Source organism: Pollicipes pollicipes, unplaced genomic scaffold (genome assembly GCF_011947565.3).
Source record: "Pollicipes pollicipes isolate AB1234 unplaced genomic scaffold, Ppol_2.1 Scaffold_3216;HRSCAF=3773_pilon_pilon_pilon, whole genome shotgun sequence".
Lineage (NCBI taxonomy): Eukaryota > Metazoa > Arthropoda > Thecostraca > Pollicipedomorpha > Pollicipedidae > Pollicipes > Pollicipes pollicipes.
In genome coordinates this window covers 1,726,202-1,753,070 of record NW_023596251.1, presented here as the reverse complement: position 1 = coordinate 1,753,070, position 26,869 = coordinate 1,726,202, and the positions used below count along the sequence as shown (strand labels likewise).

Sequence of the window (26,869 nt, the reverse complement as noted above, 5' to 3'; positions counted from 1 at the left end):
CCTGTGTCGGCGCCCGTGTCCGGCATGTGTCAGACTTAGTCCGATCCGTGTCGGGCTCTTGTCGATGCTTGTGTTGGGGTCTGCTTCAGTGATGGATCTGAGACAAGGTCCGTGTCTGCCGGGATCTGCTCGGCCTTGCTTCGGTGTTCATCTCTGCCTGGGGGCCATGCACGGGTCTGTGCCTGTTGGTGGGTTCCGTGTTCGGGTCTGCCCAGAGCCTGTGCCAGAGGTCGTGTATCGAGTCTGTAGTTCAGCATCGTGACCGAGGCGGGCGTTGGTGTCAGGGCGTTTTTGTGTCAGGGTCTACGTCAGGGATCTCATGCTATGTCCCGAGTCCGATCTAGATCACAGCCAGCATCAAAACCTTCTTCAAATGTCTGTGCCTGCCGTGCGCATGTCACGCTCGACTCATGACCTGTGTCCGTGTCACGCTCGACTCATGACCTGTGTCCGTGTCACGCTCGACCCATGACCTGTGTCCGTGTCAGCGCCTATGTTGGGGTCAGCGCTGGGATCCGTTCGGTTAGCACTGGGCTAGGATCTGTTCCCGTCGGCCCCAGTCCCGCCGCCACCGCCGACATGGCACCGCCGAGCCTCTGTCTGCGCAGTGCTGCCGCGCTCTTCCAGTCCTGCCACCCTCCCACAGCGCTGGAGCTGCCCTGCACTGTGCGGCCCCAGCTTCCGCAGTCGCGTTGACGCACCGCGTGCAGTCGGCTGGATAAACTGCGTGCCCAAACGCGCCGCTATGGGCGCGGGGGTCCGCTATGGGTCCGGGGGCCCGCTAAGCGAGCTGACAGAGCGGCGACTCACAAGAGTCGCCAGAGTCACCCACGCAAGTCACCCCGGTCACTCGCATGGGCCACCCAGGTCACTCAAAAACGCCACTCAAGTTGCCAATACAAGTCGCGCACGTTAATCACGTAGGTCACCCACAGAGATCAGCCGAGTTACCCGTACAAGTCACCCAGATCACTCACGCAATCACTCCAGTCACTCACAAAGGTCACCCGAGTCACTAAAAAAGTACCTTGAGTAACTAAAAAAGTCCCTCGAGTCACTCCCAAAAGAACCCCGCTCGCCGCCATCATCTGCTGACGCCCTGCGCACGTCGCTGCCGCCCAAATCTCGGTCAGCACTAGCGCCTCACCAGCTGGCCGCGGAGGTGGACGTGACGCCGGCCAATACTACTGAAAACGTGAGCGGCGGCTCGTGGGGCGCGCCTGTAATCGGCTCGGCATGCGGCGCTCTGCAGACGCCGTCCATGACTTGGGCTGCACAGCACCCGACCGCCAGCAGGGCGTCACCTCCGCGTGCTGACCCGGCCGCCAGCAGGGCGTCACCCCCGCGTGCTGACCCGACCGCCAGCAGGGCGTCACCCCCGCATGCTGACCCGGCCGCCAGCAGGGCGTCACCCCCGCGTGCTGACCCGGCCGCCAGCAGGGCGTCACCCCCGCGTGCTGACCCGGCCGTTAGCGGGCGCGGCGCGCTTCCCCGAACACTGCGCTTCCCGTTGAGCGGCGCTCGTCTTCCGTATGTGCCGGCCGGCGGCGGGGTGGGCAGACTCCCATCGCCGGTGGGCCAAGGCGGCGCAGTCGGAGCGGGGGGCAGTGGCGTGCGCCGGGCGATGCATCCCAGTAGCAGCGATCCCTGAACGTTCACTTGCTGATGTTATGAGCTGTTCAGTGCCCCGGCTTCCCGCAAACATTCTGCTGCAGTATCCACCTGCGGCCTACAGCGCCTGCTCACCACCTGCAGTATCCACCTGCGGCCTACAGCGCCTGCTCACCACCTGCAGTATCCACCTGCGGCCTACAGTGCCTGCTCACTACCTGCAGTATCCACCTGCGGCCTACAGTGCCCGCTCACCACCATGCAGTTGAGTGTCAATCCTGCGATGTCAGCTTTGTGACTAGATCTCATCCCACCGCATCATCATCGCATAGCCGAGCCATCGAAACTCGTCAAATACAAATGTTGTGAATTCAGGGTTTTTAAAATGTTACAGTTAAAGTTAAAATGAGATTCTGGTTCTATGGGTGTCATGCATTCAACATCTCCCACTGTATGACCTCACTGCGCATTCGATATCCTGCTGACATAGCGTATGTCAGCCTAGCAGTATCTGTCGTAGCGGCACCAACTGCGGTTGGTGCGCATCAGCCACAACATCGCACAGCAGATTCTCCCAACAGATGGCAGCACAACATTGTAGGGCAGATACTCCCGGCAGATGGCGCTGATAACGGGCCTCGACCCGGGTATACTGCAAGCGGCATGCGTGCGCGCCCGTATACAGTGTACACTGCACGCATTCGGCACGCCTGAAGCGTCCGCCGTGGGTCGTCAGAAGCCATCAGGTGATCGTGGTGTAGCGTCCCCACCCGGCCGGGCAACGCACGGTGCTCAACGTGGTTTTTGTGTTGACGCATGGTTTTTGCCCGTGTAATTTGTCTGATTGATGAGCAAATGATGATGACGATGGGGCAACCTCGTGGAGATGATTACATATCGCCCGCTTCGTTGTTAATTTTGGTTGCGTCAACTTTGGGAACTGGAGTTTCAATGATTATATGAATATCGTCACGTTCGACGATTCCCCGAGTGTCTATGCCGCTATGCCTCACTTGTCTCCGTTTCCAGAGAGCTTGACGGTCCCTTGCCAGTCTCCATGAGCGGGCTACACTGGTTCTCATGTGTCCTTTCATATTTGACCTCCTATATTATACTATGATTGTTCAAAGCTGTCGTGTGGAATTTATTTTGTGTTGTTACGTGATGTATTCACTTAGGGCGAGCAAACACCAAGAGCTAATATAATAAAACTTAATGAGATAACATCATATAAGAGCAAAAAGCATATAAGTTTGTTCGTGAATAAGGAATACGACATTGCGGTGATTGTGACGCACTTGAAGCCGAGTCTGCGCCCATCCACAGCGGAGCAAACTGAGCAGACTTCACATGACTTGAAACATCCAATATCTTTCACTCTGTCGGTGCGAAGCCTTCAGTTCACAGCTTTGAAAGTTTGTTTGATCTTTTCAGGAGTTCTTGGGAAAAAAAATAAGCAAATCGGAAACTCATCACACTATGGGAAGATGGCCAGCAGTTTACTGAGATAAGATGGAAAGATGATTCCTGGTCCATTTTGGTGAGATCCTGTTTAAAATAGTATGCTGTTCCTCCTCGTTTCAAGTTTGAAACTGAATCACAGCACCTAATACTTTCTTTGATACAATACAAATTTCACGGTCCTGGTACTTTTGTTATTGCTGTCTTACCAACATCATTGGCGCTAGCTAACCAATACTGTGCATTAGATGAAACTGACGTAATATCTAAGCACACGTTATATGCATGTCTAAAATTGAGGCAAAACTGACAAAATACAAATTGTAATTCACCTAGTACTTGCGGGCTGCTGTCAGTCAGCATTGTAGCACAGCGGGCTTTTGCAGGTTGGATTCCAAGCCAGCCGAGGCGGGCTCGGCTGCCGGCTGACATTTTAGAAAAAGTTAGGCTGCTAGTGGAAACCAAAGGGCACGTTTTCGAGAAGAAAAAACTTCAAGTCTTTGCTGTTCTGATCCCTTTCATGAAACCCTGTGGGTGGAAAGGAGCTGTACAGTGGTGCAGCAGCGCCAGCCCAGCAGCCCCGAGGCTGGAACTCAGCTCACCTGTGGCGGGCAGCACGGCGCGGGAGCCGGCCTGAGCCGCCCCGGGCCGGCCCGGCTCGGCCGGCGCCGGCTCGCCGCCGGCCGGCGCCGCCGCGAACGGGCTCAGTCCGCTGATGGAGATCATCCGCTCCGGCGTGACGTCACGGTCGGCCGGCTGGGTGACGTCACTGGAGGGGCACGGCCGCCGCCGCCGCCGCCTGCAAGTGGGGCGGGTCAGCACGGGACGGGAGGGGGCGGGGCGTCCCCGCACCTGATAGAACATTGGCAGCTGCCTTCCCACGGCAAAGCGCGAAAAGAACTGGTTTTGAAATATGTGGTCAATTCGCATACGTTTATGCCTTAATGGCGCGCTATCGATGAGGGAGGAACAGAAACAACCCGCAGCGATTGGGCTTGGTTATTTGAAAGAAATTGCGCTGTCAGTGTACAGAAATTATCCGCAGGCGCCTCGTTCCGTAAGTCCAAACTGCCGCATCGTCGGCGATTTATGCTTATAAACTGAACGCCGGAGGCAGGTACAGGACATTATAGGCAATAACACGTTCGCCTCACTCCGGCTTGTCAATGCAGGCCAGGTCACATCAGGACGAAAGGAAAACGGCACACGCGCCTAACACCCGACCATCTGGGCACTGCGGCGTAAGAAATCGCTTAGCTCCTCCCGCCTTTGTACGCAGAACGGCGCCAGCTCGATGCTGTGCGGCCGTCATCTGTCAGCCGACGCCATACGAAAGCGGCACTTCTGCTCCGGAAATTTCGGCCCAACCCGACCCGTGTAGGTTAAGCGTCACGTTTGACTGCAAGTACTTTCAGAGAGCGCCAAAGACCAGTCTAGCCTGGATCGAACCCAGAGATAATGCGCACTGAACGTGGTGCGATAAAATGACGCGCATGACATCATTTCTTCCGCAAAGTGGTGTGGCCTTACAAGTCATAGCCTGAGTGATGCACGGTTCGCACCTTGAAATAAAGGAGAAATATATATCTAAACGAGGGGAAGTCCCTGATATTTCGCAACGGCCATCGCTATAGCATCAAACGAATACCAACAGGGTTCCCCGACCTTACCTATAATGTCCAGATCGGTAAGAACCTGAAGAGCTCTACCGAGCAACGTCAAACGGCCAAGTCGAAGAACGCTGAGGTAACTACAAGCCACGAGCTCAGAAGAACGCTGAAATGACTACAACCACGAGCTCAGAAGAACGCTGAAATGACTACAACCACGAGCTCAGAAGCGCCTCTCCCAATGGATTTAAACGTGCAGCAGCAAAAGGGCATTCTGCGGAGGGCTGGGCCCGCCCGCGGTACCAGCGCTGATGCCGGCGCCGATCCCGGGCGGTGGGCGGTTTTGTTACAGGCATGCCTGGCGCCCGCAAATATAAGCACTGGTCACTCAGATAACGGCCAATCAAGGGCTCACCGGAAATACCGCAAATGATAGCGTGGCACGATCACAAGTGTCTGGCATGGGTGCGAGTTAATCCTGCATTGTTTGCGGACGGCCTGGCGTGTGTAACGATCCGGGGCCGTCCGAACGAGGCAAGATGGAGCCGTCCGAGCCGCCCAACCCTGCACCTTCGTGGATCGACTGCTATGAACCGTCTAGCCCATCGCTCCGCAGCGTCAGACTGGGGGCCTGCCCAAAAGGTTTGTGGACAGACTTCTGAAATCGATTCCGAAGAGCAGCCATACTCTGAATGAGCCGAATGTGTTAACAATGGCTGTGGGGTACCGGGTCCCATCCCATTATGAAGACGTCCTCGACTTAAGATAGCCGCGTGAAGAACCACCCTCCCGCTAGGACCATCGCAGGCATGTTGGAGCGCTAACAGCGTAAAACAATAGACAAAATAAACATCTGTATGCTTTGGTATCCATCCCGAACAAAAACTTCCCACTGGATTTTGGTTCATCCGACCCACTTAGCTTATCGCCGGACCTACCCATCCATGTCAGGATGTTTTGAACTTCTGGATAGCACCATGCGTGCAATTTAAGTGGAAATCAAATGCTGAAACAAAATGTGCAACCATTTCTTCCTCGCGAATGCAGAAAATATACGCAATTTTACGCCCGTATTAAGTTCAGTCTCTTTGCATTACAAAAATAGGCAGAGCGACAGCGGAGGTAATGCACCCATTTGCTTTGCAACCATGCAAAGATAAGATAGAGAGGACAGCAGTAAAAAAAAATAAAAAAAGGTCATGCCACTCACTGGCTAAAAGCCACTAATGCGTCCAGTCGAGGTGCGCTCTTGCAAAGAATGCGAGAACAATGGGATTAGCTCCTACAATGACGACAAACGAAAAAATACAAGTGAATCAAAGTTCCTTTTGAACAACACTTCGCCAATTTTCCATTCCCTCATGCAACATGTTTTTGTGTTGCTGAAAAAGACAGAGCCTGTGGCTTCACCAGGGCTGCCGGAGTACAAACCATATGAGCACAGGACCCAAGTCCTTTGAAGTTGTCCTAGCTTCAACATAATACCAGAATAATCACACCAAATCAATGAGATAGTCATAGTGTCATAGTATGCAACATCTATGGCATAAGTGTCGTGAATACGCAACAGCGTTGACACATTCCTATGAAGCAAATAATCGACGCAGTACTGAGAGAACATTTAATAAAGACGAAGGCACAGCATTGGCGGAAACCAAAATACAAGGGGCCTAGTTTCTTGATGCTAAAAAGGCATTAATCAAGTAGTGCTGAAAAACGTAAGCACACACGAACGCAGCACGTTTATTTGTGTCTGATGCTTATTCCAACCAATCAATTAACCATTCATAACCAAGACATTTCGCTTCGTATTTAAAAAATATATTGCTCCCCTGGATTTTCACAACAGCGGGCTGTTGGCAATAAGTTCACTTTTCATTTGATCGATGGCAAGCATTCCGAATGGTTGGCGTTCGAAACGCACAAAGCTCGGTGACGGCATTCACCCGAACCCAGCCTAGAACACCGCTCGACGGTTCCGACCGCTTAGACGCTTGTCGCGCGCCGCGTAAACGCCGGGCGCGTCGCACCTCCGCCGACAGAGCCGTCACTAACCTGTACCACTCCTGGCACCGGCCCCATGTCTGGTTCAGCGGCCGCGTTCGGCAGCAGCCCGCTGGTTCAACAGTCGCTCCACAGATGTCACTGTACCCAGCAGGTTCGGAAACGTCTCCAGAGATGTCACCGCCCGTCGACCGCTCCTCACTCAGGCGGTCGCTGCAGACTGAATCTGTGAGAGAGAATCGGACTCCGTGAGCCATGCATCATCGAGCTTGAAATGTTGAACTTGATGCGCCGGGGCGATGAAACGGATTCGGCTTGATGGCCATGCAGTCCCGAATAGGGATACGATGGGCCAAACCATACAGAACACGTCTACACAGCTAAACATTAAACCCACGTTAACTATTTAATGAAAAAAAAACGAGAGGGAAAAACTGTTGATGGCAAAAATGCCAGCTGCCGGGAAGTTCCCGCACTTGAGGCGTAGGTTCACGCGGTGGAAACTACAGCGAGCTCAACCACCGGCGAGCTCCTAACCCGGGGTCCGACCGCAGAGGCCTCTGGCCGTCGAAGATGGATAGCCACTGGGTATTGTCCAAGGAGCAGCACCCAGCGTCGAACGAAGAGGACACAGAAAGATCCAGAGAAGAGAGAGAGAGTGAGAGAGAGAGAGAGGGAGGGAGAGAGAGAGAGAGAGAGAGAGAGAGAGGAGAGAGAGAGAGAGAGAGAGAGAGAGAGAGAGAGAGAGAGAGAGAGAGAGAGAGAGAGAGAGAGAGAGAGAGAGAGAGAGAGAGAGAGAGAGGAGAGAGAGAGAGAGAGAGAGAGAGATAGAAGAGAGAGAGAGAGAGAGAGAGAGAGATAGAGAGAGAGAGAGAGAGAGAGAGAGTAGAGAGAGAGAAGAGAGGAGAGAGAGAGAGAGAGAGAGAGAGAGACGAGAGAAGAGGAGAGGAGAGAGATGAGAGAGGAGAGAGAGAGAGAGAGAGAGAGAGAGAGGAGAGAGACCACCAGTTGCCCCCTTGTGCTGACGTTGATAACTGTGTCCATAGTACGGGCGCTCTCTCTATCCTTTTCTCCCTCCCTCAAATAATCGGTTTAATACTTAATACTTAATGTTTTAACTTTTCAACTCTAATGCCTAATGTTTTGACAGGATGCAGAACTATGCTGCTAATAAAGACCCACCCTGACGCGATCTCCTGGCTCCACGTGCGGGACACGCAAGGAGCGAGCAGTGAGTGAGCGGCACTCTCATCCCTGACGCGATCTCCTGGCTCCACGCGACGGGACACGTAAGGAGCGAGCAGTGAGAGGCACTCCCAACCCTGACGCGATCTTCTGGCTCCACGTGCGGGATACGTAAGGACCGAGCAGTGAGTGAGCGGCACTCCCTATGACAGAAATTTTTGCGGCGCCTCACCAACGGAACAGTGTTAAACTTTAACGGGTGTTGGCTGGGCCACAGTCGAGTCTGTGCTGGCCCCCCCCCCCCCCCCCAGTCCTGCTCCTCCAATGGCAGGCGTCAGGCCCCGCGTGACGCCAGCCGACAAGGAGGCGAAGTCAGGCTGGGTGCAGCGTCGGCGGAATCATCCAAATGTGTTAAGAATAATCTCTCGATCATTAGCATTTCACACGACGTATGTCAAGAGCGAAAGTTCAAGCTAAGGACGCAACCTTCCAGCCGGAAGCCCGCCACATCTGACTCGGAAGGAGCCCGCGGGCCTTTGCCCGGGCCGTGGGCAGGCATTGGCGGGCTTTGGTGGGTTAAAATCTGAATAAGGAAAATTATGCATTTTTTAGTACCAATGTTATTAAAAATCACACTAATAGTTAACCTTCCAAAAATCAGGGTGCACTGCCACACATTGACTGTGAATCTTATTATGACACTAACGCAGCTTTATTTTTTAGCAAGAGGCCAAGTAAAAAAAAAACACGTGATAGGCGTGACACACCAGTAAGCCTGGTGGAAAGAATGATCAATGTCATGCAAACATGTCACTGAAAAAGTCAAGAACAAATACCCAAATTTTAAAAGCTCGGCCTGATTTCACTGCGCAGTAGTCAGGTGGGTCATTTGTATGACTGCATCCGCATGTTGCGCTTGGCCCTTGCTGTGGGGGCGGGGTGCCCTCGATTTGTCTCGTGTCATACACAGGCCATAACTCGGGATCAATATCAATCATTAATGAAATAACCGGAAAACTGCGTGACTTTGATTGTCCCAGTCACGTGCACTGACCAATATCACCCACAGCTACAGTTGCATTGCGTGCGCAATAGTTGCCGAAATATGAACACTGGGAATAAGATCCCATCAATGCCTGTACTTTTTTCTTACATACAAGAGTAGACAAGTTACGACCGCGATACCGGGGGCTCTAACGTGCGATGCGTTTCCCCCTGGTTGCGATCGTCATCAATTTTCGACGAATTTGTCTCAGACAGGCGTTTGCTCTGCTTCTTGTGCCATCTCTTCCGATACCTATGCACAGGGCCGCGTAAAACATTCCAGTCGAGCCATTACGATGTCATTCAAGCGTTCGATATAGGTTCAAGAGTCACTCCACGGGTCATATCTCGCAACATTGATGTGACATTGCTCAAAGTCATTCATGCGTCATTTGCTGTAACTTGGGAGCACAGACATCATTCTTGGACAAAATTGATTGTTGTCTTTGCGCACAGCATCGCAAACGGCACGCTGCCTCCGGTTTTGAAAGAAAACATGGATAATAGTGGTAAGAGGGAATGTGGAGCACGGTCGGGTTGTCGCGCAGCATAGAGAACGCCTTGTTGCATGTTGCGCCTACTTAAGGGCAGCATACACCATTTACATCCTGAATTTCCTTCTTGAATCCGGGTTATGGCATTGCGGACATTGTGACACATTCGCCTGTTGTGAAGCAGGCAGAATGAGAATGTCGAATTTAGTGTTGCATTAAGGATGCCTCCACTTTTCCAGGACCACAAATGATTCGCGTTCGTGTACATTACAATGAGCTGAGGAGACTTTCCACGACATCAAATATCCAGGATTTTTTTTACTTCTTGTCAGTGCAAAATCGCAAGCTGATGCACGCAATGTGAGAAGTCATAGCCTATGGTATAACCTGAGATGAGGTGCAAAGGTGAAATTTCGGGCACATTTTGGTGAGAGCTCATTTTCAATTCTGCTGTTTTCCTTCTCATGTTTAGGTTGTAATTAACATTCCAGTGTTTCAGATGCAATCTGAGCTTATAGAAATGCTATAGTCCAGGTGATTTTATTGCTCCTGTCTCAGTTCCACCATTGATACTAGGCAAATCATAGCGTGCATTAGATGGCACTGATATGACATGGTTCATGCGCATGTTGTGTCAAGTTCTAAAATTAAGACCATATTACCAAACACAGGTTGCATTTAATTGGATGTGTGCAGGTTAATGCTTGGTCTGCATGGCAGCACAGCGGGCTTTTGCGGGCTAGATCCCAAACATCAAAACACTACTCAAATGGGCGTCACAACAATAATCAGCAGGCGGGCTACGTGTGGGACAGTCACTCGAACCCACTCGAGCATGGCGTTCAGATCAGCACCAGGTCAGCGACTACATGGCGTTCAGATCAGCACCAGGTCAGCGACAGTCGGCTTGAAGAACAGCATGCATGCTTCGCAGCTGTTGGCACGGCGCGTACGGATCGGCTGAACCCTGGAGTCGTTGCACACGCGCGACTCTCTAAGAAGACGTGTTTACAGTAGGACGTCTAGTGACTCGGAGTGAACGAACCCTAGCTGCACGGGGCGGGGCGGGCTGCCGGCAGACGCTTCAGAAGAGTCGCGTCACTCGGTTACACCCTTGGTCATCTGGTGCCTGGCGCACTATGCACGAGCGCAAAATGCTATTGGTATGTATGCATGGGCGCATTTCCGACCGGAGGGCACAGTTCAAACAGTATCACCAACGGCCGACTTTAGTGCACCACAATCGGGCGTAGTTCCTTCCAGTGTCGTAAAACAACATCACATGTTCCCGATCTTCCCGTCTCCCGATGTTTAACCATGTGCATGTTAAATGATGTAATACATTTGGTAAGGGGTACGTGGCCCCGGGGGCTAGTATGTGGGCACGCCACTACAACTATACCTGCTCCTAAGCAAAGCATGAGTGTTTTAGTTACCATATTTTCAAACGTTACGCTATTTGATGTTTTCGACGCTGTTTGTTATATCCTAGCGTTACACGTGAGTGAAACCACGATCAGACACGCTCGACGCCGGCCAGGGCACTACTGTCCGGCGTGAGGGAATGCTTGTGGCCGCGGGCATCCCATCTTCTCAGCTCCTTCAGCTTCCTCTCCTCTCCCACCTCGTTATCTCCCTTTTCCGCTTTATCAGCTCCGGTGCGCATGGGCAACGGCGTTCACCGAGCAGCGTCGTCACTAGAACTCGTGGTTCCCCCTACCCCTTACAGTGACCTGTCCTCCTGTCCCCGCCCCTATTGACAGCGACCCCGTCCGGCCCCGTCCTGTTCGTGCCTGACTGCGCCTGACGCTCCAGCACTATCAGTCCGGAAGTGTCGGCCGCGCGACGCGCGCCGAACCCTGCGGCGGAAATGCCGCGTGCCGGCGCTCCCGGCGCGGCTCGGCAGACTCTCGGCGAGGCTCGGCGGACTCCCGTCGCGGCTCGGCCGACTCCCGACGCGGCTCGGCCGACTCCCGACGCGGCTCGGCCGACTCCCGGTGCGGCTCGGCGGACTCCCGGCTGGCGGCTCGGCGGACTCCCGGCTGGCGGCGCCGTCCAGTCCCAGCGGTGCTCAGATGACCAGGCGGATAGGCGGGCTCGTGTCCCGCCACAGGGCCACCCGAACGGCGTGGGCCTGAACAGCCGCCGACGGGAGCCGCATCACAGGCAGCATGTTCAAACAAGTATCGCTGTCCGTGTCGACTGGCCGACGGTGGAGTCCCGCACGTCCGACGCTCAAATCACTCAGACGCCACCGTCTCAAAGTAAAATGGCGTGCTTGACGTTAGTTCCACCTATAATCTATGATCTAATTAATATACTTAAAACAAATAAATGAAGTAAAATTAACGTACTATTGTTAAAAGCTCGTAATTTATACTCACTCGTCATCATGAATAGCCAAAAAAGCAGCTTCCCAACGGCAGTCAATGTTAATGATTATTTCCTACCGTTTACATTTGTTCTCAACTAGGTCATGTTTACGAGCTCAGGCCAATCATGTTAAGAGGCAAGGTCAGCAACGGCATTCATTTTATGCCAATGGCCTCTGGTCACTGGCCCCGTGGGAGGGAGGCAGACGTTAAGGTAAGATGGTTAGGCGGGAAAGAATATGGCCGCACCCATGCTTCCAAGAAGCGGACGTTTGAATGCAAGGTCACCGTGAGAAATTGGTCGTCAGAGCCAATTTGGCGCCACAGGGGTCGCGAACAGGCCTATAAAGTTGACTAACCAATTGGTTACGTAATCCAAACCACGGAACACTGAGCACATCGGCAGAGGAGCGAGGCGGACTTTTGCGTTTATTGCCAGTGATAGCATGATGCCGTGATACTGGTGATGTCTGATGGATGTGCCCGCCCTACTCTCCGGGCGCTTTTCAAATTAGCTTAACCACAATGCTCTGCAATGGCACGACACATGGCGACAATCTGGACCTGCTTTCCAAGGTACCTTTCCAGTGACCGTAAATAGAGTTAACGAAGCGGTGCGGTCTTCGAGTGGTGACGAGCACGCAGCGCTGCGCTCGGCCCGGCTACCCGCGCACCCCTGGAACAGCATCGCTCTCCAGACGACCTCGACCCCGCCAGCTCCAGGATCCGGTCACTGTACCAAAGGCCGACGGACTTCTGCCGCCTCCTCATGGCACTGACCTCTGCCCAATTGACCCCATTGACCTCTGCGCACGTCAAGGCGAGAAACGTTTCGCCCGAGTATTTGAAGGTGAAAGGCTTCACCTTCAAATGTCAACCTGATTTCTTGCAGACTAGACACCTGTCAAGACATGAAATGTTGCACACTGCATACACGGCACCGCGCGAGTACCACAAACTTTTCAGCCTTATTTTCAGAAAACGGACAAAACATTCTGATTCCAAAAAGGATGTTTTGAACTGCAACCGTTCTCAACACCTGAAAGATTGTCGGCCGTGTGCAATGTAACTATTGCCGAACTATTGACTATTTAGTTAATATATTAATTGTAACTATTTGAACTATAAATTGTAACTATTTAACTATTGTAACTCAATGTAACTATTGCCGGCGTTGAGCTTTCCCTACAGCTGCAGCACTATGGACCAAAGCCCTACGTTAATGAAAATGTAACTATTGTCGGCATTGAGCTTTCTCTACAGCTGCAGCACTATGGACCAAAACCCTACGTTAATGAAAATGTAACTATTGTCGGCGTTGAGCTTTCTCTACAGCTGCAGCACTATGGACCATAACCCTACGTTAATGAAAATGTAACTGTTGTCGGCATTGAGCTTTCTCTACAGCTGCAGCACTATGGACCAAAACCCTACGTTAATGAAAATGTAACTATTGTCGGCGTTGAGCTTTCTCTACAGCTGCAGCACTATGGACCAAAACGCTGCATTAATGAAAATGCAACTATTGTCGGCATTGAGCTTTCTCTACAGCTGCAGCACTATGGACCATAACCCTACGTTAATGAAAATGTAACTATTGTCGGCGTTGAGCTTTCCCTGCAGCTGCAGCATTTTGAACCAAAACCTTACGTTAATGAAAATCCAACTTCGTGGTTCTCAACTTCCGCATGATCAGTGTTAACGCCGAAACTTTCCAGAATTATTACAACGTAACGAGAAAACTTCTGACGGAAAGAAAACCGCCAAGAGAGTACGACGGCACAACTTTCTGCATATAAAAGACCAAAGGATGTTTTGGTAGGGGTTGGGCCCACCAAAACTTGATTACGTTCTAGGTATGGGCGGAACATATATTAAAACGACCCATCAGCCTACCCACAACATACAATACCCAGAAGCATGCATATGCACCTGAGCATGCCAACCATGAAGTGAAAGTTGCAAAGTCAATGTAGCAAACATCGGGGGTTGGGGGCCCGCTGTTGCCTGATCGCGAGCGTTAGAATTACGCTATATTCCCCGCTCTGTCCACGCCTCGGTGAAGGCAACAGGGCGCCGGCTGCAGCAGACGGTGTCTTTCAAGTTGTAGCCGCTTACAGCGCTGAGAAGCATCGGCAGCGTGAGCACTCAGCCCGCCCAGGTGAGCCGAGCCATAGAGGGCTTGAAGATATGTACAATTTTTGGATGCACTTACTTCAGCTACTTCTTCGTCTTAAAAGACCGCTTCAATTATTTTGCAGTTATCGCATTCATGGAAGGGAAGCAAAATATGGCCGTGAGTGAGTCCTGTGAGCCGAACAAACGACCTGCCCCCCCCCCCCCCCTGGCTCCATACCACTTTGTTGACGGTGGTGCTCCGGTGTCGTGCAGACCACGGCCTCACCAAGCCATCTCCGGGCTATTCTAAAGCCGGCTTGTCTGCCCGACTTACCCCGCCGTGAGCTTAGACTGGATCAACCGGCGCGGAGCGCGCGGGCTGCAGCGGGCAGCGGCGGATCCAGGGGCCGACCCAGGGGTGGCCCCCAGCCGATCCAGGACGGCCAGTCGGGACCGGTCCCGCCGCGCTCCGCGAGCACACCCTGACCGGCCGAACACGGACGTGACGCCGGCCGTCGACGGCGCTGCCGGCGCGGCTGGGGTCGCCCCTGCGCGACTGGTCATGGCCGGGTGGGTCTAACCGCGCCGCGCCGGGCCGTGCCGCGCCGGGCCGGGCTAGCGCAGGACGGCCCAGGAAGTGCCGGCCCGCTCGGCACTGGCGACGCGGCAGGCCGGCACGGCGCCGCACCCGGCCGCGCGCGGTCCGCGACAACAGCGGCGCGGCGGCGGCCAGCCCGCCAGCGAAGCGACGAGGCAAGAGAGGGTGAAGCGAGGGGCGAAGCAGCGAGCGGAGCGCGGGCGGCTCGGCCCACGCTTCGCGACAGCGATAGCGAACTTTAAATTTGAGAGCAAACTCGCCATCCTTCATGAATATTTACGCATCATTTGTTTTTATGCTCTGTTCTCGCCCCCACCCATCCTTGTGCTGCGGTCTGTTGAGCGCCTATCATAGCTGGCAACCCGACCGAAAAATAATTTCCTTAACCTTTCCCCTCCCCCCTATCCAGCCTTGGCTCCGTTCGATCTGTCGTCAGCATGTTTGTCAGCTGGAATGCGTGACTTCATGTGTGCTGAAGGTGCGTTCGATGTGAGGAGTGACGGGAGAGTTTTTAAACCTTACTTTCCCTTCTTCCTTTAATTTTTACTTCAAACCACATACTAACTCTGGCTTACCGCCGATACCGACACACAAACGTACGAAGCGGTGTTTGGAAGTGTGGGTTCTGCTCCAGTATTACCATTATCTATCCCATCCGTATGCTAGTGCTTCTTTCCATTTCCAATCTATTTCAATTTTTCCTTCTCACTTCAACTATTTACTTGTAGCGCTATTGACTTGCTGGGCAACGCAGCCACACCACACCAACCACTGTCACTCACCTTTTCATGGCTGCTTTTGGCATTTGTATTTCCTCCTTGTCTATCTCATGCCGCATTTCTCCCAAAATTAGAGAAGAGTGCCCCCGCCCCATCCAACGTACTCGCCAACGCAAGGACAACCAAATCAAGCCTCGCTTCCTTGCCAGAGTGAATTGTAATATCGTAGCGCTTTCTCTCCGTGCTGAAGGCCTAACAAAAATTGTAGGATCATTGTCAGCCGGCGCGTGACGTCGCAGGCCACCTGGCTTCGTGATCACGTGACATGATGTTGAGCGAATACTGGGCCGTGACTGGTGCAGACAAACGTGCTGACGACAGATCGAACGCGGCTCTTTCCATCCCCACATCCATCCTAGCAGCCCCCCACCCCCAATATGCCTTTCCTTTCCTTACGCTGCCTTTTGATCGCTTAATTTTGACCACCGCGACGAGCGTCGTAACATCGAACAGTGGGTGGGTGCACCAGCAAGCAATGCAATACAATACAAGGCTGGCACATAAACATGTCATACGAATCACGACGAGGTGTTTCGCGACAGGCATGGAACATATCGTGTGCGTATGTAAGAGCGAACAAACCGAGGTTTTTCCATGGTCCAAAACCCGCTCAAAAGCAAGCTCAGAATCATTGCTTATCAAAATCAGTCTCAGAATGGCACATCACACAAGCCACTACGCTTGTGTAAAAGCTGGCGGCGCTCATACTGGGAGCATAATAAACAACACACTTCTGGAACCACCCGCCATAAACCAGCATTCATATTTCCCTCGAAATTCAGAGCTAACAAAACGAGGAAGTGGCCAAGCGTGCAACATAATGAGGAACTACGTCACTCTGGACATCCCAGCCGCCCGATCTGAGCGTCATCCGGCCATGCGAGTAGTCGGCGTATTTTCTAACAGTGCCAAACATTGATAACCAAAGCGCGCGCGCTGCTCAACGCCGCAGATTCGTTTACGACGCCCATCAATTTGGAATCCAGAGAACAGTGCCATAGCCGTATTCCCGCTCCAAGCGGTGTTCTGCAGGCCATCACGCTGCCAGCAGCAGCCCAGCGCGCAGCTCGAGCACGCAGCGGCACGTCTAGCGGACGATAGAGGCACCGGGACTGATGGGCCGGCACACGACGAAAGTCTCTTGGATTGTTTGTTGTCGTGTGCAACTGCTGCGGTGATCAGTTTGTCGTAAGTAGCCATCTCGGCTGGCGCCAAAGCACTAGCGAAATATTTTTGCAGTTGGCGGGATTCGAACTCGGTCCCTGGGAGCCGAAGTCCTCCGCGCGGCCGATGGCGTTCAATACGGCCCTCGCGGGCATGTGAGCGGCGCGCCGCGGGGCTCCTCAGCGTGACGGAGGAATGTCTCGACGACGTGGCCAGAGGCCGAGCGGGCCCGGTCTGCCCAAACGGCCCGGCGGGCCCCAGCTGTCGCCACAGGACGCTGAAGGGACCACGGCCAGTGAGGATCGCGCAGGATGGGGAAAGACTCGTGTGGAGGTCACGGGTAGCGTCCAGACCAGAAGGCGCTTGGGTGAGTACAGGACAGAGGGGAGATCACGATATGGAGGAGATATCAGGTAGGAACAGAGAGGAGACCGCGGAAGAGAGGAAAGGACACCGCGACAGACACACGGAGGAGAAAGGGAGGAGTGGGGAGGCGACGGAACGGATGAAACACCACGGAAGGATAGAGAAAGACTGTGCGGAGGCGACAATTGACTTCTTGCGAGGTCAGTGAAGTCTTGCGGAGACTTCCCCACATACTGATGTTAAGTCCCATGAGGTTCGGTTCTGGGGGCCGTGTGGTCCGGAGCGATCCGGCGAACGGTAGGGAGGCCCAGCGGGCGGTGGACCAGGGTGGATCAGCCGAAGGCATTTCAGAGCGGTCCATGGCAGTCCACAGCGGTCCAGCCGCCGGTCCAGCCGCCGGTCCAGACCGTCCAGCGGGCGAAGATTACCCGAGCCAGGGTCCACCGTCCCCCTCCCCTCGTCGGCGGGCAGTCTCCATTCAAAAGCAATATTACAAACCCTATTTAATAGTCGCCGCCGGCCGCCCCCTACAGATAAGCTACAATTAGCCATCGTCACTCGCTAATCCAGCGCTGCCCAGGACGGGCCGCGGCGCGCCAGCCGGTGCGTCGCCTGTTTACCGCTCGATAAACGGGGCACGCCGTCGCCAGGTACTCTCAAAATGTCAGTCGGGCCGGGCACCAGGCTCTCATTACGGGCGGCCGGGCGGCCGAGGGCCACGGAGCGCGTGCGCGTCGGCACGACCGCGCCGCCACGTGTCGCCGCCCGACCGACTCACACCCGGCGAGCGCGCGTCAACTCCGGCTGACGCGCATCCTCGTTGGGTCAGGTCAGGCCACTGCGTGACGTCATCAGGTGATGGGTCCCGTCTCGGGTCGGATCCCGGCCAGCAGCGCTGCGCCTCGGTGCCACGTCGTCAGCGGCGTCCGGGCGTCCCGCGATACCCGTGCAGCCTCGGCGCGACGCCTCGGTCCGCGCTGCCGTGCGCTGCCGCCCGGCGCGCAGCACGGGCCACACGCCGCGCACGTGGTGCACGTGGCGGTCATGAGCGGGCACCCGCGGGATCAGTGGCGGAGGCAGGGTGGTGGCGACGAAGGCGAGGGGATCGGCCCGGGTCCGCGGGGAGTGGTGGCGAGCGAGAGAAGAGATCGATGCGGGAGGAAGCGGCTGGTCGCTGCAAGAGGGCGAGGCGTCGCCGCACGGACCACTGGTCGATACGGCGATGAAAAGCCACTGCTGGGGGGGGGGGGGGCAGAGTGGCCCCAGTAATCGGTGCACCGTAAGACTCCGGCGTTTGCTGGCAGTGGGTCGTTCTATTTCAGTACTCGTGAACGCACAAGACGCACTCTCTTCAGTCAAGGCTCAGGCCGCAGGCAAGCAGAGGACGAACGAAGTTGGTGAATCCAACACAAGGTTGGGACCTCGCTGGCCGCGCCTCAGGAGACATGGAGACATGGAGACATGGAGACATGGAGACATCGCAGATTCCGTACTCCTGTCCGGATCGCACTAATGACCATCGCCAGGCACGCCGACGCAGCCCAGCAAACCGATGGCATAGACCTGCTCCATCCAGTCACATATTTATGGATGGCTAGCGACCCCATGCCGTGCGCGTCCGTGAAGAAAAAAAACACGATCTTCCTTCGACACTGTCATTTGAGGAGCTACTGCGACAATGGGACTTTGACACATCCAAGCTTTGATCCTGGATGCGCCTTTGTGCAGTCTCGAATGCGAGACAACGATTAGCCGACACCGACCGCCGTGCTATTGCAATAGCTTTCTTGCCAGAACGGTGTAGTAAACGTAGCCCACTGCAGTATCCGCAAAGGCTTGCCTTGCCTGCCCTCCACACCAGACAGCAGGGCCCTGCAGAGGCGGCCAATTCGCCAGGTGCCCGGGAACTGGCGGCGGGAGGACTCCCCCTCGCCCCGCCCCCCGGGACATTTAATCACTGCGTAACACGGGCAGCTGCGATCCTCGCGCCGCAGCAAACCACGAGCCACGCAGAGCCTGGCAAGCCCGGGGCGGCATCGCGCCAGCACCAGCCTCAATGCATCTTTTGAGTTCGTTGATGCATCGCTGACACATAGCCGATATAATCTAAGGAGCGCACGACTTCTGGACGGATGACAGACCATGTCACTTCATGTCCTATGTTGGCTGATATCTGTTAAGGGGAGCGTTCCACGTTTCTATGAGGTTTTGGACTGAAATAGCCATCGTGAAGATCATGCAGTGCGGTTCACAGCCCTGCCGCTCATAAGACCTAAACCCCTCTAGTTTCTGAGCTAAACGCTCGCGAAATCAGTGGATTTTTTGATGGGGGGGAGAATATTTCAATGCTACCTTGATATTCATAAAATTATAAAAACGTTATTCAAATCCTGTCATTTCATAAGACTTGCAGCGATCAAGGACAATAAAATTACGACTGTCGAGACGTTCATATCTGGCGTTAGTCAGCACGATTTCCAGATACAACGGCCGTCAACTGGCCCTCAACCAATTTTGTGCAAGGTGTGATGACGTTATTCAGCAATGACGTATTGATGACCATATTTGTTTAACAGAGAAATTGTGTTGTCTACAGCAGTCTTTTCCACTTTAAGTATGACAGTAGTTATAAGTGAGCATGTTTCATCCTATATGATGTTTCCTTCAATATCTTCAGATGTGAAACGTTCCTTCAACATGATTTCATGGAATCAGTGACTTTCGACCCTAAATGGCTAATGGCAAACTACATGGCGACAGCACGCTTCAGTCAATAGATACGGCGGCTCAGCGGACCACGAGCGCCAATCTCCCTCTGGTTGAATGTTTGTAGGTACGCAGTTACACCTGATCCATCCCGCCCGATAGAACCACACACTACAGCTGAAACGAAACCTGAGCAGTCAGAAACTGGAAGCGCTCGGGGCGTAGGGTTCGTTCGGGCGTGTAATCAATATACGCTTGATAATTCGCCAGTCGCTATTTTTTTCAGCTGGCTCAACACGTCGGCATCCACGCATGAATCACGTGTGGAAGCACACGTTTACGTGGAGGACGGACCACGCCGTGCACCCTACAGCGACCACGGCGACGGACCACGCCGTGCACTCTACAGCGACCACGGCGACGGACCATGTCGTGCACTCTACAGCGACCACGGCGACGGACCACGCTGTGCACTCTACAGCGACCACGGCGACGGACCATGTCGTGCACTCTACAGCGACCACGGCGACGGACCACGTCGTGCACTCTACAGCGATTTCGTCACGCGCGCCGCAAATGGCACATCGTAGGCATTCGCGAGATAACTTGGACTATGGCTGGCAAAAGGAGTCCGGCATCTGCACCCCTCCCCATCTAGCATACCAACACAGAGACCGACTCGGTCACGACTTCGCCAACGATCCGGGAGTCCATGGAAAATTATCTATTTTTTGACATCGATCTGAATATTTCCCCGAATTGCCTATCAGCACCGACAACTTTCTGCAATAACTTTTCGTGTCAGCAAAACCAAACGTGATTGTCGATAATTGGCCAGGATTCCTGCTAATCATCCCACATTAGCACGCGACCGAACGCGCCCCGAGCCACAAACTGCATGCCAAGGCAGACATTCGAGATACCATATCAAACGACCAGCCCTGCATGGACTCGCCGCCGACAGATGAAGAACATAAGGCATTTTTCACATTTCTGTCAGTTTAATGCAAGATCACAGAGCCCTGTTTGTTCACCTCCGCAAGGAATTCCAAAGTCTAGCCCACAGATTCAAGGCCAAAAACAGCTGTGCAGAATCGTTCCATGCCCCAGTCCACGCCGCCCTTTGCGATAAAAACCGGGCAAGGGGCATCACCAGGCGGCCAACGCCGGGACGGAGGGAAATAACACCGCTGTGACATCGGCACCAAACTAGGAGAACGGTGGAGACACACCACAATCTGGACATTCCGTACGGCATCAAAGGGCTCAGCTGAAACAATCAAGGTCGCACGCCCTCCGTCAGGGACGTCGTTTTGTGCAAATGGGGGAGCCGAGGGCCCGATCACCCGAACCCACACTGACAAAGGCAGTGATGGAAAATACTGACCGAACCACGGAGATTTGCGCATTACATGCACCGTTCTAATCTTGCCACCACTCAAGGAACTATTAATAGCACGTGCCCCAGGTGAGCCCTTTTGGGAAGAGGCAGATCTGCACGCCTGTCACCTCGCCGATAACCCTTGCGCGCGCCTCGCGTCTGATTTTGCGCGCCACCTGGCCAATGGCATTCGGTGGCACCCGATGGCCGATGGCACCCGATGGCACCCAATGGCCGATGGCACCTGATGGCACACGATGGCCGATGACACTTTTCAGGTCACCGAGGCTCCAAAATCTCGCCGTGTCGACTCGGGATTTCAGGGGGCCCTTAGATGACAATCCAGAGGCATCAGATCCAGAGAATCGTGGAGCTTTCCGACGCACTCAGCTGCTGAGGCTACATGACGACGGCTGCCTTTCGCCCTGGCAGGAAGAGCGGGCCCCGCGGGCAATCGAGCCCCACACCTCTGGTCTCCCTGACGTGCAGTGGTTAACGCAGACCTATGGACATCCTGAGCCGGAGAGTGAGGCGGTTACGGGTGTCCGTCCTGTGGCTGATGGTGCGCTCCACGAAGATGTGCTCCAGCCAGGTCAGGGCCACCCTCGGCACGTGGGCAGTGGCCCGGCATGCTGGGACCACGTGTCCTCGTCGCCGCCATCAGGCTCCTGCTCCAGCTGCCTCCAGGAACACTTCGGCTCGCTGACGGGCCACTCGTGCGCTGTCGCCGTTGGATTGTGTGCACTTATGGAAAAAGATGGTTCCTGGGGCCGCTGGACCTCACGGAACACCACTCTGGCACCTCTTGGGTCGTGCAGTCGACCCTCCAATACGGCGTCGGACAACCCTGAGGCCCGAGGCAGCCTCGGATCTTGCCCCATTCAAGGAAACGACTTATTCAGGCGTAAGTCGCGGCCCGATCGCTGGACCAGATGCAGTTCAGACGCCCAGGACCAGATGCAGTTCAGACACCCAGGACCAGATGCAGTTCAGACACCCAGGACCAGATGCAGTTCAGACACCCAGGACCAGATGCAGTTCAGGCGCCTAGGACCAGATACAGTTCAGACACCCAGGATCAGTTTCAGCCTTCGTCGTCACCCAGGGGGGCAAATGTCGTCCGCTGTTGTTTAATCGGTCTGTCATTTTCTGACGGGTGGCCACTTTCCATGAAAATACATCGAGGTCGTTTTTTGCAAATATACCTTATGATGATGTAATTGGTACCGATACCCTGTACCATCTTTTGGTGGGATCTTGATAGGGTCCTCAGCGATAACACGGCTGAATTTTGTGATACCATGTGATGCTTCTTGTTTTATCTTATCCTCATTTTTCATCTTTTGTTCATGTTCAGCACAGAACCGTCTGTCAGAAGCTTCTCCTGCATGCGAAAATTGTTTTCTCGCAAAGGGCGCACCGGTGGTGCAGTGAACTCTGATCCGCCTTCGCGGTGGTGAAGTGAACGCTGATCTGCCTTCGCGCTGCGCCGACAGGTGTCGGTAGCCGAGACAAATGAACAGCCGTTCCTTTGCCTCCATACCCAACGGACGTGGGCCCTGCGTGACGATTGTTTTTTTCCCCAGCACTGGGCAGGCCGAATCAGCAATACAGGCAGACGCCTCGCAAAATAACACAGATCGACAGCGCCCCCAGCTGGCGGCGGCGCCCTGGGGCACTGAAAAGTGTCTCACGTCGAGTGATTAAAGCGGGCACTTCCCACTCACTTAACCCTGGTACAAGTGGATACTTATCAACCAGTTAGCCCGGTACAAGCGTACGTTCCCCAGCGCCGCTCCTCCTCCCAAAGATATCTCGCCATCCGCGCTGAATGGCAAGAGTGCATCACGACACCTCTCCGCGCCACGCTTCGCGCCAATGGCTCCTCCGTTCAGACGATGGCCAGCACAAGCGACACCAACTGGGCCGGCAGCCGGGTGTGACGAAAATGGCGGCCGTGTGTTTGAACAGGGTCCTGGCCGTGCCGCACCGCCGCGGCAAGCTTATGAGCCGAGTGCATTGATGTCGGACAAGCTACACGGCGGCCCGCGCCGTGATAAGCACGTCTAATGACTGGTAATACACGGGTGCATGGCGCACCGACCGTATGGCTTCGGCCCTCCGCAACGTCCGACGGTCGACCGAAATGTATGGGCACAGTCGGACCGTTAGCTCCTTTATTTCACGACACTGTTACTGCGATGTTTGCGCAAAGGCAGTGGCAACAGTTTCACGGCATTGCCAAGTGCGCGCGGGCGCCCCTAAGCGCAAGCCACACAGGGCAGACTGAGCGCTTCCCAGCGTCCAAAACGGCCCGTCACTTGATTCAACACCGACAAACTGCCGCTGCAAAGTCCTCAAAGCGATACAAGTGGACGCACTCCTTTCGGCCGCACGCCGACAAACATCGCCTGCAGTTCGTGCTCTGTTCGGAGGCCCGAGGGCGTGAAGGGGAGGGAGAAGGGGGGGAGGGAGGGGGGGGGGGCATGTGATACCATCTAGCGCCATTATGCACCGCGAAGGAATTCGGGCTAAATGAGCACGCCGGCGGACGGCACACGGGCCAGGCGCGTGCGCCTTTTAATTGGTTAAACAGCCGGCCAAGGCCACGGGGCGTGCTGGACCGTGCCGTCACCGCCGGCCGGGCGACCGGCACGACAGAGGTCATGTCAGCCCGACGCTCCGGTGGGCAACACTCGGTCAAAGGGGCATGCTGCTGTGGGCAACACCATGTCACCTCAGGCAGCTGCAGTGGGCACGCATTGGCTGACACCAGCAAGCCATGCCAGCTCAACGCCCATGTGGAAAACGGCGCGACGCGGCCGTGTCCGGAGTTTGAAACGTCCGTCCGTTGCTACACTGGCCGGAGTGGTTAAATACACATGCCATATCTGCGTGTTTAAAGCATCGGCAGTAGGTGATGGCCTAACGGTACCGCGTTTGCGGGGAGGCGACATATTCAGCTGAGGCCAGTCTCGGCACACCAGTCGGTCTCGGCACACCAATCGGTGCCGGCCACCCACTAAACAGTCCCAGGCACTCAAATGCACCCGCTTCGCCACGTTCCCTTTGATGACATCCGTGCCGGGGAACAAGGCACGCACCGCGACGCACCGCTCCCAAAATGTGCGTCATTAGACTAGCCAAGGACGAAGGCGTCGCCCATTTTCAAAAGTCGAACGTGCGGAGACCGCGAGCGTGGATATCCGACGTGCAGAGCTCTCCAAAAAACCTCGCCGACGTGTGTCCGCGGGCACGATCAAATGCGTGTGATCTTGAGGCGTGGCACAGCGTAATACACCCGGATAGGCGCCGTAACCCGCCGGGCACGACCCAGGGCCTTATCAGGAGCGATTGCGTGCAGAACGCGCTGTTTGTCTGCCGGGTCCAGCTCAACGGGCTGCATCGTTCGCGTCTGACGGCATGCTGTACGATCGGTCTTTCACTAGCTTCAGCCCCGAGCTGAATTAAACGCATAAAACGGGGCGCGCATCGGCGGGGCGACAATGGCGATCTCTGAGACTGACTTCCACAAATGACCGACAGCTCGGTGGCTTCAGAGAGGTGGCTTCAGTCTCCACGGCCTCTACAGGCAGGGCCCATAGTGGTACAAACTCAATGGCTTCTCAATGGCTACAAACGCAATGGCACACTGCGCGCTTGTCAACTGACACTCAGGGGCTTACGAAGAACATAAGACGTCTGGCATCAGTGGCTGCCTTTGAAAAGCACGAGCTACATTCACCTCACTCTCTTCGCACTCACCCGCTCTTTCTCTCACTCCCTATGAACGGCATGCGAATGCGAAGCAGCAACACAGCACGCACCACCTGGCTGGCTGGTCCCGCATGAGGTGCAAACGAATCCAGCGCAAATTAGCCTAACTTGGATCGCACCTCTCCCCACACGTGCAGCCATTGGCGGGCCGCTGCCACCTGGCGGCGGGGCTGGCTCCGGCCCCAGCGAGCCGTCCCGGGCCGTGTGACGGAGGCGCCGAGAGCTGGCACCACAGCGGGGATTGAAATGGCGGGCGGGTGTTCGGCGCAGGGCGGCAGGCGGCGGTACGGCACAGCAACCCGGCCGGGCCACACGCCACCCGCCGGTACCCCTGCGCCCTTGCGTCCCTGTAGCTCTGTGCCTCTGCGCCCCTGCGCCCTCTTAACCCCCACCCCTCATCCCCCCCCCAACTCACCCCCTCAAACCCTCATTCCCTGCCCCCCGGTCCCTGCCCCCTGCCCCCCGGCCCCTGGCCCCCTGGCATCTGGCCCCTTGACCACTCGCCTCTCGCCTTTCGGCCCTCTGGCTCTCGCCCCCCTCGCCCCTCGCCCCTCACCCCTCGCCCCCTCCACCTCTCACCCCTCGCCCCCGCCGCCGGCCACCTGTGCCGCAACGCCGATCATTGGACAGCCGCGCACGCGCACATGCGCACACCTCCACCCACACCTGGACACACTGTGCGCACGCTAGCACACACGCCCACGTCCGGAGTGACAAAAAGCAGGCCGGACCAGGCGGCACCACCTCTGACGTGATCAGGTGGTGCAGCCAAGGGGTGGCGGCTGGCATAGGGATTTTAGCCCATGCCTAGATTTTAGATATTTTAGAAAAACGGATTTTTTCATTGACGTTCACTAAAGGAGGGCCAGTTACCACTAGCCTTACTCTGGCATGTCCTAAGGGGTTCTCCTAATGGATCCAGCTTCGAATTTCAGAGCCGTTCCGGAAAAAAATATCTTGCATGAAAACGGAGAAAACGCAAAATGTATGAGTTTTTGGCGACTTAGGTCGGTGATCATCTCATTGGTTCTCTTCGGATCTACCACCCTGTACAAAGGCGAGATGGCGACCCCCCCCCCCCCCCCCCCCCAACGGAGCCATGAACGCGTGCAACCAAAAGAGACGCCTGTGTTCTCCACTTCGTTCCACTTGGGCCTGGCTTAGCCGCCATCCAAATGGCCCCAGATACCTGGGGGCCTGGCGACCACAAATAATCGACGAGCGAGAACTCAACATAATTCCGGCTCCAAAATTTTCCGCTAGATTTCATGCATTTTGAGAGTTCCACCGTCGAGCTGTTCGAATTACTACGAGCACTACTTTTGTGGTGTTGATTACCAGAAATAATCACAACGCACGTGACTTTAAAGCTCTTGTTCTCCCCAGGTTTGCCGGTTTTATCATCGCCTTCACCAGTTCCTCCCTACCTGGAATCCCGGCCTTAGAGATCCTTGATCCGGACAGAACCCTGTCTTGTCCGGACAGAACCCTGTCTTGTCCGGACAAAAGCCCGACACACCACACGTCTCGATAAGTCCTCAAAAGTCCGCCCGGAGGCCCACAGCGGTCGGCGGTTCCGTGAGTTGATGCGAACCCCGCACCGTCTCTCCCCCGCCCCCCCGCCCCCCGTCCCCCGCCCCCGTCCCCCGTCCCCCGCCCTCCGCCCTCTACCCGCCCCGGCGGCTGTGCATATGATTGCATTGCACGGTCATTTGCGGCGTTATGCCTTCAGACCACCGTTCACAAAATGGCGGCCCGCCGGGCGGCCGGCTCTGATCTCCATAATAGCGCAGCGCGCGAAATTCGCGCACCCTGGTCACGCGGATGCCAAGTGTGCGTCGGCTTGTTTGAGCGCAGCCGAGTCAAACGGGCGGCGCGTGAAGGCGTCAGCTAGCCAGCCCCTCCACGGTTCAGCTCTGCGCCATTTCACCACATGCGGCAAGAGCTCGCGTGACATGTCCGTGGACAATGGACGTCCTGCCATGTGGGGCTGCTATCTTACCAGCTCTTCCTTGCACTCGCCATTATCTCGACTGATATGAGCCGAGACCCATAATGGCACACGGAAAGTGAATCGGCTCACGCTCGATTCATGCAAACGCACACGTGCGCGATCCCAGCTCGTGAGTCGTGCCAGCCGGACATGAGGAACGGAATGAGAAAAACCAAGAGGTCATTCCTCATTTTCAACTGAATGGT

General features: G+C 55.2%; 1 protein-coding gene across 1 annotated transcript in view; it reads right to left on the bottom strand.

Annotated features, from left to right (window-relative positions):
* LOC119091005 (leucine-rich repeat extensin-like protein 5) overlaps positions 1–26,869 on the bottom strand; it is a 100,287-nt gene that overhangs the window by 26,956 nt on the left and 46,462 nt on the right. Inside the window, exons 6-7 of the mRNA XM_037213727.1 lie at positions 6,738–6,912; positions 3,675–3,871 (exon numbers count right to left, since the gene is read on the bottom strand). Of these exons, the coding sequence (XP_037069622.1) occupies positions 3,675–3,871; positions 6,738–6,912 (372 nt within the window). The remainder of the gene's footprint in view (positions 1–3,674; positions 3,872–6,737; positions 6,913–26,869) is intronic.